General features: G+C 51.3%; 1 protein-coding gene across 3 annotated transcripts in view; it reads left to right on the top strand.

Annotated features, from left to right (window-relative positions):
• Positions 1-12,556, top strand: part of COL13A1 (collagen type XIII alpha 1 chain) — a 153,321-nt gene that overhangs the window by 73,247 nt on the left and 67,518 nt on the right. The window contains exons 5-7 of one of the 3 annotated variants that reach the window (XM_023509630.1): positions 1,531-1,566; positions 4,168-4,194; positions 6,324-6,374. The exons of 1 other annotated variant lie outside the window; for it this stretch is intronic. In XM_023509630.1, the coding sequence (XP_023365398.1) occupies positions 1,531-1,566; positions 4,168-4,194; positions 6,324-6,374 (114 nt within the window). The remainder of the gene's footprint in view (positions 1-1,530; positions 1,567-4,167; positions 4,195-6,323; positions 6,375-12,556) is intronic. One more of the 3 variants, XM_012801318.1, reaches the window with a different exon arrangement.

Here is a 12,556-nt window from a genome sequence, read left to right as displayed (position 1 = left end):
TTAAGAAATGAAAAAATAAAAAACACTCAAAACACACATCCTGAAATACCATTCAAAAGCCCAAGAGTGAGCAGACCATGAGGATGTCACAGGCAAGATCAGTACCAGCCTGAACTTTTTGGCAGGCTGAGCAGATCTGGGATCTGTGGGCCATGGTGCTTTGATGTTTCCGTGCAAAGGGACTGACTGGGTGTGGTGCACAAAAGGATTTGTGGATGCTGACCCCTTGCTGTGCAATGCAGATGGTGTGAAGTACAGATGTGCTTAGAAAATTCACTTGCCCATGGCAATGTGGGGCTGAACACTAGTAGATGCCATTTACTCGATGGTTACTAAGTTCCAGGCACTGGGCTTTTCAGAGATAGCATCTCATGGGATCCTCCCAGACCCCTCTGAGACAGGAGCTCTCATTACCCCATTCAATAGAAGCCAATGCTCAGAGAGATTAAGGAAACAGGGTTGGCACTTATGACCAATGCTGCTGCCCTGCCATTCTTTAGCAAAGACAGAACATTTTACTCAAAGACACCATTAATCTTGACCATGTCTGTGTAACAAGGACGTAATTTCCGAGATGATTGTTATTCTTGGGCGCATCCCACCTACATCTTGGGATGCTAATTGTCCCTCGAAGAATTTTGCCTCAGTGGGACAGGCAGATGTTGAGTTACCCAGATGTGCCCACCCAGTTCTCTCCTGCCAGCTGGCTGGACAAACACGATCTTACTTTCTGCACCCCATTGCTTTCCACCTTTCCAGGCTCCTAGCAAACCCAGGCCCCACCCCAGATTTTATGATGTCTGTATGCGTAGGACTGCAAAAAAAATATCTTCTACCAAAATGGGGAGGAACAAAACTTAATAAGCAGATTTCCAGAGTGAAAAGATGTAACCCCTGGCTACAAAACAAAGCAGTTCCCCTCTGAGCATCTGAAACTCGTGATTCAGATGAGTCCACATGGCTTACGGTCCTTCCCGCTAGCGCCGGAGGTGGCTGTGAGGAGGGAGAGAAGGAGAAAGACTCCGTCTGCAGCCTCAAACGTGGGGCTGGGGGAGAAGCGTTGCCCTCCAGCTCTGGCAAGGACAGGCCTAGGGAAGTGAGTGCCCATGGGTCACACAGGAGCTGAAAGTGCCCTTGCTCTGTGCTTTGAGGTGGCGAGTGGTGAAGATGAGGCACATCCTGGCCATCGCTGGGATGGACGGCAATAGCAGAAGTCAAGGGAGCAAGGGCTGTGGAATCACATAGGGAAACTGAGGCCCAGGCTGGGGACCAAACTCTTACTTCAGTGCTCTTTCCACAACACCATTGCCTGAGTGCAGATAGCCATGGGACAGCCACTTGCTGTCCCCTGGGGGCAGCATGGGAAGTTCATCCACAGGATCCTTGGGCATCACATACAATGTTGTTCCGGCTGCCCCACAAACCTGCCTAGCAGTGCCCTGAATTGGGTGTACAGCTAGCCCATGGGGCCCTTCACATTCTGTCCTGGTTCCAGCTACATCTGATTGTTTCTGCCTCCTTCATCATCAGGGGGAAAAAGGTGCCATTGGGATGCCTGGACGTGTGGTGAGTTGGCCCGTTTGTACCTGCTTGGTGGCCACTGCTTGCTTCTGCTCGCTGTTCTGTCCACAAAACCATGGCACGGTGCTATCTGCCCCAGCCTCAAGGAGGGAGCCCACACTCTCCTTCCCCTTAGTCTGCTTCAGGGAGGGACAGGGAAGGAGAAGAGAAGGTTTAGTTCTAGTATTTCAGACCTCACAACATGGCTTTACTCTGCAGAGAGCTGCCACAGCAAAGGAAAAATCCAAGAAAACTGCAAGAACAAAGCTCTTTGATGATCACCCAGAGGTGATGGGCTGAGGCCTGAGCTTGACATCGGGAGGATGCCCACTCCACCCCGCAAGGCTGGCAGCTCCCTTTCAGATTGATAGCTGCTCCTGCAGCCATCCCTCGGGGGAGTCAGAGGTCCAGGAGGTGTCTTCTGTAGAAGATGCTGTAGACAGGGCTTGGCGCCAGCTGGTGCCACCAGATCCTGAGAGTGAGAACACTGAATATTTCCAGCTGAAAAATGAAGATGGAGAAAGGGACACAAGAGTGTGTGATAGGGACAGTGTTTCCCAGAAATGGGAGTGCTGGCAGCAGGCCCTGAGAGCCTGACAGTGGGATTATGACCTCCAAGGGCTAGAAAGGCAGCCCATGGGCAGTGACAGCCACACACTGGCCTCACCACTACCTGGTCTAGGATGAGGCCAGGCTAGTCTCCCTGTCTGGTGCCTACCTTCCCACCAGCCTTCGGCCCCTGCCTCCATCCTGGCTTCCCTGCCCGGTGACCACCTTCATTGTCATTCTGGCTTCCAGCATCTCACCTCCGGCTGGGAGGAGCCTTAGGCACGGGGCTGGCATCCTATGTGAATGCCTGGTGTGAGCATGTGGTGCTCAGAGACAGAGAAGGGCATCCAAGTGAAGCTAGCACTTGTGGGCATTCACCGCACGCTGGGCGCTGTGCTGAGAGCCATGTAGTCATTAGCTGGTTCAGTCCTCTCAAGAACTACACGAGGCAGGCACAGTTTCCACCCCAGTTTTTCAGATAAGGAAACTGAGGCTCAGAAGTTAAAGGAGACCACATAGCCAGAAAATAGCTTTTAGTCCAGATAGCCAGACTCCAAACCCATGCTCTCAACCCTGGCAGCATCATTCCCAATGGACCTCCCATTCCCTCTGGCAACTAACTCTAAGGATGGTCTGGGACATTTCAGAGTTCAGGACAAGTGTCCCATGTCACAGAGCTTGGAGCTCCCCAGGGCCCACCCAAGGCCTGTCTTCAGGGCCTGGAGCCTGGGAGCCCTGGGCCATGCCACCCAAAGCTCTCCCACCACCTCCCAGACCAGAGCACTATGGGGCCTGGCTCTGTCACTTTGCTTCAGTTCTCTTAACTCCAGACCTTGAGTCCAAGCAGTTGCAGGGTTCTGTATGAAGCAGAGAAACTTTACGCAGCTGCGCTTTCCCGAGGCTGCACACTTCCACCACCGCCCTCCGAAACCCTGAGTAGTGGATGGGGGTACACACAAGGTGGGGGGAGATGGGTCTTGTACCCAAGCCAACTGTGGCACCCCAAGCCCTTGTCCCCAATAGGTAAGATTTCAGGAGTCTCTGGGAAGGCCGCAAAATGCTAGGTGGCCCTCTCTGCCTCCCTACTCCTGCCTTCCTTGGGCCTGTGGACATCACAGGAAGTGCCCACCACAGCAGTGGGGGAAGAGGAAGATAGGCGGGTGTCCCTGAGCTTCGTTCCGGATGAGCCTATTTTTAAGCCACTTTGGGGCTTTCATGCTACTGGTGCTATTTTACATGTGACAATGGGCCCATTTGGCTGCCCAGTAGGGCACCTGGCAAGGCCTGGGGTGGCCAATGAGTGTGAAATGCCTGGATCAGTCCTGTGGTTCACCAGAGGTGGCGCCACTGACCTGTTGGGAGCAGGGTGCATTGGGGCTGTCCATCAGCTGGTCACTGTGGTTTCAAGGGACCCTTAGCCAATACCCAGTTTCCTCTGCATTGCTGACCCATGCGCCACCCTTCCAATTGTGTGTGTCCCGCCTCTGTCCTCCATGTCTCTCCATGCCAGGTCTCTCTACCATGCCTGGCCAGTCCTAATGACACTGGGCTTGCCCAGCTTGTGAAGCCCTGTACTTGGTGCTCAGCTGGACCTTCGGACCTCCTAGATGCCACTGTCACAACACGATCCCTGGGAAATTCTCCCCCATCCCCACCACCACCATGGCTCCAGCCAGCTGGGACCATGGCTTCTGGGGCAGATTTCCTGACCTAGGAGGGGTCCCACTCTCTCTGTCTTCCACCCCCATCACACACAGAGGCACGCCTTGGCACGAGCCTCTTGCACCCTGGCCGCTATTTCCCTCTCAGTTATCTGGAGCGGCTGGCTTAGGCCCGCTGCACAGGTCAAGGCAATAACTTTCCACATGCTGTGCTTGTTGGACATGGGACCTGTCATGTGTCAGCATCTGCGTTTTGTTTTGTTTCTTATTTCACAGTGATTTGTTTGGTCATCGTGCCATGAAATGGATTCCTCTGTGGCTGCCTCTCACTCATCCTTTCTTTGTTCTCTCCCTCCCTCTCTGCTCCCTCTCCCTGCATTGCATGTGGCTGTCCCAGGGAGTAAAGGGCCAACCAGGAGAGAAGGTGAGTCCGCCCTTCCCCTCTGCCCTTCACCCAGCCTCCTCTTCCAGGATGGGCTCTTGGTGGGGAGCCTTTCAGGTCTCCTCTGCCACAAAGGCCCCAGCAGAGGGTGCTGGCTGGGCCTGCTCTGCCCTCTTATGGCCCAGTCTCCTAACAGCTTCCACATCATGGGCCCCCTCCCGGGGTCTTGGAGTCCTGGGCTCTGGTCTCCCCATCTTCAGCTGGTTCTCCCCCACTGCAGCTAGCCTCACTGCTCTGATCCCTAAGGCAAGGAAAGCAGAGCTGGCAGGGCCTACGGAGCCCCTAGGAAACCAGAAGGCCAGGCCACTAGCCTGACACATCAAGGGTTTCTTGAGAGATTCCAGAGCTCGGTGTATCTTAGCAGCTCCTTTTACAGATGAGGAAACTCAATCTGAGGCCCAGGGAAGGGCTGGGGCTTGCCCAAGGTCCTATAGCAACATGGCAAGCTGGCATTAGAAGCCAGACCTCCTTGCCTGGGCCTTGCCATATTTCTACAGTAGACTCTTCTGTCTCCAAAATAATAACCACAACAATGAGTATACAAGCTACCATGTATTAATCACAAACTGTAGCAGGCAGAGTTTTAAGTGTTTTGCCTCTGTTTTCTCAATTAGCACTGACAGTCTTTCCAGGGAAGCTTTAATATTCCTCTTTCCATGAGACACAGAGAGGAAAAGTCATATGCCCAAGATCACACAGCTAGACAGTGGCAGAGCTGGAGAGGAGCCCCAGTGTAGTGGACTCCAAGGTCAGAGCTCTAACGACCACGCTATGCTGTCCTCCAAATGGAATGAGGTTATTAGCCCCACCCAGCAAGGAGCTGAACTGTCCAGGAGAAAAGGCACAACCCCTTCCCTGGATGAGGCATTATTTCAAGCATTATACATTATTCTTGAAATGTTCACATCTGCCCTGTGAGACAGGTGCATGGATTAGCCCTGATACAGATAAGGAGGCAGGCATCGGGAAGTTAAGTAGTTTGCCCAAGGTCACACAGCTGGCAGGGACCAGAGCTGGGCTTTGATTCCTCTTAACCACTTAACTATATCACCTACTGTAAAGCAGTATTATATTGTAGCAATGGCATAGTTACTGATTTGAAGCCACCCTTCACCTGGGTGTGAGGTATGACACTTTACAAAATGCATTTCCGCAGAGCAGCTCTGAGCATCCCTATTCACAGAGGAGGTTATATGGCTTACAGCCGTTCCAGGACTTGCCTGGCAGAGCAAGACCTTGGGCTCAGCCCCTAGGCTTCTCCCCTGCCCTGCCCGCCTCTGTTGGGGGTGGGGGGCTCTGCTGCTGGATGGAGCAGGCGTCCTGCTGGGCAGTCCCAGCCCTTCACCTCCACCCTCCATGTACATCCTTCTCCCTCCTGCTGTCTCCCCAGCACACATGCACACACACCCGTGAGCACACACATGCTATTTATCTAGCGAGCTCAGCCACGCCTGATGACACTTTGCTCTCCTGGCCCAGCAGCAGCAGCGGCATTGCCTCCCACCCTCTCAGAGCTGAAATTCTGCCCCAGACTTACTCCCTCATGTCATTCTCAGTCCAGGACTAGGAAATTCCAGACAGCCCAACCTTTTAGGCCCAGGGCTGAGGGGTCCACACAGCAGGTGTGGGTCTCATGTCCCCATACTCAGGGCAAGTCACTGTTCACCAGTTACAGGGTGTGCAGGCAGAAGGCTATTTGGGCATGGGGGCAGGAAGAGGGCTGAGGGAGGTTGGAAAGAGTCCTGAGCAGGGCATGGTGTAAGCCCTCAGGGTCTGGGGAACCATTGCTAAGTCTTCCCTCCCTCTCGTGTTTCCCTCTTACCTGCCACGCCAATGGATCCTGTTCTCACCACCCGCCTGGCCTGGGGTCCTACCCTCCTGCCCCCGATCTCACATCCTGTGCCCTTGCTCACCCCTTTTATCCCCTCCTTCCTGTTGCTCCCCTGCCCTTCCCAGCCCTTCTGAAATGCTTCCTCCAAGCCCGTCTGCACGTCCTCTGCCCCGATTCCGTCTGGCCTCCCTCCTGTCCTGTCCCCCACACCCACCAGCCCCTTCCCTTTTGTTCTTCTGTGCCCCCCGCCCCACACTCCCTCTCCACTCTCTTCCCACAGGGGGCCCCCGGAGATGCTGGGCTGTCCATCATCGGTCCCCGAGGCCCCCCTGTAAGTTGTTTTTGCTATTCTTCAGGGTGCAGTGGGGTGGGCGAGTTGAGGAAAAGGGCTTTGGGGAAGGATGAGGGAGAGCAAGTCCGGCTGTGCCTCTGGGTGTGGCAGCCACAGCATGTGATGTGGTCAGCCCAACCAGGCCTCAGTGACGATGTGGATGTTAAAGAAAGTGGCCTGACTAAATATACCTAAATTACAGCCTCTCGAGTGGCTTCGGAGGGCCTACCCTCTAGCCACATGGCGGCAGTGGCTGGGAGGCAGCCCCGCTGTTTACAACAGAGGGAGAAAGTGCCACTGCTCGCTGTCAGGCGTTCCTGCTTTCCCAAGATAAGCCTTTGTTTCTGGAAGCCCAAGAAGCAGATGCTGAATTGGGGTTCGCTGACCCAGGTGCCCACTGTTGGTCTCGCTGGAAGCCCAGACACCCTGCACCCTCAAAGGCTCCTTACTGTGTACATCACTGGGTCCCAGTGACCAGGAGCTTGGGGAGACCAATGACACCTCCCTCAGATGTGCTTCCTTTGGGCTGAAAATGGGCGATGAAGCCGGCAAGACACCTGGGCTAGGCCTGTTTTTCCCAGAGTGCCCAAATCACCAAACTTCAGGGTGGAAAGGATGCCAGTGATGGTCTAATGTAGCCCTCTCAGAAGGGGAAACCGAGGTCCAGAAAGGGGTAGGGGCTTGTCCAGGTCTGCTGTGTAGAGGCTGGGGCAAGATTAGAACCCAGGAACCCTAGCACCTGGCCTCCACATAGCAGAGGCCGCTGGCTGTGTGTTCTACGGCGCACTTTCCTAACCAGCCATGCACGGAGGAGGGTGGGAAGCAGACTGAGGCTAGCCCAGCGATGGATAAAACCTAGCCTTCCACAGCAAGAGCAGATGGAAGCAGGAGCCTCTCCTACCCACAACCAAGGGAGAAATAAGTGTCAGTGAACAATTTGCTGAGTTATGTCCAAGGGAGGGGGCTGCAGTGAGCCAGGAAGGGGCTGTGACCAGTGCCCAGGGCCCATGTGAAAAGGCAAGAGTGAGGCAGGCCAGCCAGGCTGGCAGACAGGTCAGGTCCGGGCTGGCAGACACAGCCTTCTCAGCAAGGTTTTCTTCCAGGCTCAGACCATAATAAGGACTGACCATCTAGCATTTATTCAGTAGCAAGTTGTACACTAAGATTTTTACTCTTATTAACTCACATAATCCTCATAAGAACCCTTGAGGGACTATTATCATCTCCACTTTACAGATGAGGAAACTGAGGCACAGAGAGTTTTCATGGCTTGCCTAAAGTCATGGGGATGGAGTGTGGCCACACCGGGAAGCTGATCACCCATCCAGGCCATGTGGCTCCAGAGTCTGTCCTCTGAACTCTGCTGCTGTGATGGGTTTGTCAAGCTCAGCGTCACTGTCAGATGTGCTGGGCTCTCACTATGGCTGCCCTGATGGGCTTTGAGCCTCCTGTGTACTGGGAAGACACAGCACAGATGCTTTGAGCCCACTTGTTTCTGATGACAGTAGCCATGGGAAGGTCATAAAGAAAGGAGATGATGGTTCCCGGGGCTCTAGTATCAAGGATCGAGCCTGGGGTGGGCCTGTCAGGAGGCCAGGGGAGTCACACAGAACAGCTACCTACCCTTTGGCTGCCATCTCTGTCTGCCTCTGGTGTGACTACCGATGTTCTGTTGTGTGGCCGCTGGGCCTCTAACACCACTTCAGCAAATCATGTCAACCGTCTACCAAAAAGTTGTTGAAAAGTTTCTGCTGCTGGAGATGTGCTCGGGGCAGTGGTCTGCCTCAGCCCCTGCTGGCTTTTGTCCAACATGCACAGGCCAAAGCAGAAACATTCCTACCACACTGGATTCTATCTGGTGGTGAAAACTACCTTCTATTCAGTAACAATGATGACTCCCATCTCCTGGGCATCTATCATTACTAGGTCTCCTTTGGTCTTCCCAACTTAGCTGTGAGGTGCTCCTACCAGCCTCTTCTACAGAGAAAGAAGCTAAAGGTTTTCTGACTCACCTGTGATCACCCAGCTAATAAGTGGTAGAGCTTTGGTTTGGCCAAGTGGCCTCATTGCAAAGCCTGCATTCTTGCCCCAACGTCCCCTTCCATTCTTGAAGCTCTACTGTTTAAAGAGAATATTTATAGGCCAGATGCGGTGGCTCACTCCTGTAATCCCAGCACTCTGGGAGGCCAAGGTGGGTGGATCGTTTGAACTTAGGAGTTTGAGCCCAGCCTGAGCAAAAGCAAGATCCCATCTCTACTAAAAATAGAAAAAATAGCCAGGGATCATCGATGTGGGCACCTATGGTCCCAGCTACTCAAGAGGCTGAGGCAGGAGGATGGCTCGAACCCAGGAGTTAGAAGTTGCTGTGAGCTATGCTGATACCATAGTACCCTAGCCTGGGCAACAGAGTGAGACTCTGTCTCATAATGAATAAATACACGCATAAAATAAAATGAAAAGGACATTTTACTTCAGGAAAAAAATAATTCTTCCCGTAGGTGCTGCCTGGGTTGACACTTGGAAAGGTTTCATAGCACTGAGAGTCTTGACTGAGCCCCGCATCCTCTGATTTGTCCCAGTCAACCCCATGGCTCAGGACACCCCTGTTGAGTCCCCACTGGACAGCAGGGGAGACCCCCTTAGCTCCTCTCAGCAAGCCATCCTGAGCTGGTAGGATCAGGGGACTAGGGTGGGGAGACAAAGGCTTCATTTGTCCTTTAAGAGTGGAGGTCAAATGAGTGCCCTTGGCACCTGGGGCTGGTGGGGAACATGTGGCTTTCCACTCAGCCAAGAAGGGCCTAGAATAAATGTTGCTAATAAAAACCAGCCTTGCTGCTCACAGAGGCCCCCTGTATTCCTTCTTAGAAATTGATAAATGGTCTGAGCAAAGTGGGAACCATCCAAGCACTCTGGAGAAGGAGTGCTCACATTCCAGGGAAGAGGAAGCAAGTTGGAACAGAGTGTCTGGGCATGTTGACTTTTAAGGGAGCCCCCATTAAAGCAAGGGGGAGGCTGTTCCAGCCCAGCAGGCACTAGGCAAGGTATCTGTGGGTGCCTAGGAAGTGCCCCATTTCAAAGGGAGCTCATTCCCTCCCTGAGCTCCTTCCTATTTCTCTGCAGGGGCCAGAATAGCTGGATTTACTGCCTCATCCACAAGAAGCCACCCCCTGCCCAGGTAGACACACCTATTGAGTGGGTCTCAATTCACTCTATTCAAAGTTGTCAGGAACCCAACACATGCTAGATGCTGGATAGACATAGAAACCCACCCACGGCCTGCTTACCCCTCCAGGCACATGATCTAGTGAGAGAGACCAGCAATAACATAGTCCATTACAGTAAGTGCTAAGGCAGGGGATGGTCAGGGAGCTATGGAACTCAAGGGAGGCACTGGACTTGGGGTGAGGGAGGCAGGCAGAGAAGGGACAACTAAATTACAGTTGAGGACCTGTGAAGAGCCCAAAAGCTGTGTACAGGGGTTGGCCTTTCTGCCCAGGACTTGAAGAGCCCTCAGGTCATATTGGGCTGATGAAAGACATGATCAAATTTGCAGTTTAATAAGGTCACCTGAGCCCCCCTGCTCCAGTGCAGAGCTTATTAGAAGAGGCTGCAGGTGGGGGTCCTGACTGGAAGCACTTATAGTAACCAGGGCCTGGACTAGAGCAGAGTGCTGGGGCTGGGTAGGAGAGGTAGAGACTGTGAGATAACTTGTGGGTGGAATTGATGAGATTTTCGTGATGATAGAAATGGTTGAGGGAGAAGCAAGAGCTCAAGACGACTCTGCATTTCTGACTTGAGTACAGAGTGCTCTTCCCCAGGAGGAAGATCAGACTTTGCCAGCAGAGATAGCTAAATTTGAGCATGATGAGTTTGAGATGTCTTTGTAATGTCCAGGGGGAGCTATCTGTCTGCTGAGGGTCAGCATAGGTGTGCCAAAGCTACCAAGAGTGGACTGTGCATGCCTTCTCCCAACTGTGTTCAGTGACCTCACATTGGTAGCTTGAGATCAGCTACAGGGAGAGAATTTACACCACAGACATTGGCAAGTGCTGTACAAAGCAGTACTCTGCCCCCATCTGCTCCCCACCCAGCCAGGGATGACACGTTGACCAGCACAGGGTTTTGTGAGTGAGAAAAGCAAACGAGGACAGCTCTGGACAGATATACAGCTGACCCTCTTCCAGTCATCAATAGGAGGGCAGAGAGATGGTCTCTTTCCAGCCAGAACTTCTGTTCTGTGTTATCTAACCCTACGTACATGCAGGTAGAAGGAAGATGGGGAGGAGGCCAAGGTAGGCTTATTTCTCTCATTTTTATATAGAGGGATGTAATATTCATCCATAAGTTAATTAAAAAATAAATCTACTAACTATAAGTTGAATGTGATTCTAATCCTACTGTGTTTTTGATGAGGTTGGGAGTCCAACACAATAATATTAAATTGTACTTGAGAAAAATAAGCTCACAAGAATGTCAGGAAAATTCTGAAAAACAGAGTGAGGAGGAGACTAGTTGCCCTACTCGATATCAACATGTACTATGAAAACCGAGAATCAAAACAAACTAATGAACAGAACAGAAGGAGGAGGCCAGAAATAAGGCCAAATGCCTGTGGGCATTTGGTACATGATAAAGGCTACACTAGGAAGAGAGAGATAGATGGTCCAGGAAACGATGCTGGGGCAACTGACAAGCCCTTCCTTAAAAGTAAATGGAAAGATGTTTTTTTCAAAGCTAAATTTCCACCCTCCTCATTATATCAGGATAAATTCCAAATGAATAAAATCCTTAGATATAAAATGTGGAACCATGAAATATTAAACTGCAAGGACAAAAGATGAGTGCATGTTTTATAATTCTGAACCAAGGACGGACTTTTTGAAACGTGACATAAAACCCAAAAGCCTGAGGAAACCCAAAAGCCATAGGAAAAGTTCACATTTGTCGCCATAAATGTAAAACTTCTATCTGACCGAAAATATGCTAGAAAGGAAATCAAACACAAATGCCAAATTGGAAGGAATATTTACTACCTATAGGACTGTCAAAGAATTATTGTGCTTGACAAAGAGCTTTATTGAAAGCAGCAAGAAAAAAAACCGTTTAGTAGAAAATATTGGTAAAGAGTACAAATAGGCAGTTTACCAATAAGAACAGCCAATAAACATAGGAAAAGATGTTTAACCTCAGGATATAATTGAAGACATTTAATTAAAATCCAGTTCCAAGTTTCCCTAAGTGCCTTCTCCGGGCCCGGCCTCTCTGGGAAGTAGTTTCCATTTGGTCCATGACAACATTCTTCCCAAGATCCCCCCAAAAAGCCTTGGTTAGCCTTGGATTTGGCCCTAGGTTGGAGAGATGCATCCTGCTACCAGGACAGGCTCTGTAATTAGCAAACCGTGTGATTATCCCTACCACATAAATATTGTCCCTAGTGGGGCTTGAAGATGTTTCTTGGAATCCTCTGCTCCTGACCTTTTCTTCAGGCCTCTAAGCGTTCACAGTAGTTTACAGAAAGTTTACACTGGAAGCTTTTGGAGATTACATCGCACAGTTTCCAGGTTTCTCCTTAGTGCTATTCTTAGCGTCACTTGCCCTTGACAGGAGAAGAGCCGAGGGCCTTTCCAATATTTGAGTGGCATCTCCTTCTCTTTGCCCTTCTGGATGCCTGTCGCCAGCCCACCCTGAGCCTGCAACAGACTCCGGCTCACTCCCTGACAGCAGGGTCCCCATCCCACCCAGCCAGAGGGGCTGCCATGTTCTCTAAACACAGACTGTTGGGCATGCAGGTCCATGGTTTCAAAGAGGACCCAGCAGCCTGGAGACATTTCAGGGTCACAGCAGATGGATCTAGAGCAGTGTTTTCCAACCTTTTTTTTATCTCATGGCACACTTGAACCTATAGTTAAATTTCTGCAGCACACTTAAATGATGTTGATCAAAAAGAGAAGAGTAACGAAAAGAATATACTTACTTTGCTTTGAGCTTCTTTCAAAAATAACTAATGATGTTTAAAATTTTTGCAGCACACTAATATCCCCTCACGGCACATCAGTGTGAAAGTCACTGATACAGAGAAACCTTCCTCTGCATAGGATCTGTTTCCATAACTACTGCCTGACAAGGACAAACCTTCACTGGCCTCGAGATATACTGAGTACAAAAGCAAATCTGCTTGATTC

Source organism: Otolemur garnettii, unplaced genomic scaffold (genome assembly GCF_000181295.1).
Source record: "Otolemur garnettii isolate 467f Iridium unplaced genomic scaffold, OtoGar3 scaffold00008, whole genome shotgun sequence".
NCBI lineage: Eukaryota > Metazoa > Chordata > Mammalia > Primates > Galagidae > Otolemur > Otolemur garnettii.
The sequence above is the reverse complement of the archived record's forward strand: the minus strand, read 5'-3'. Positions and strand labels throughout refer to the sequence as shown.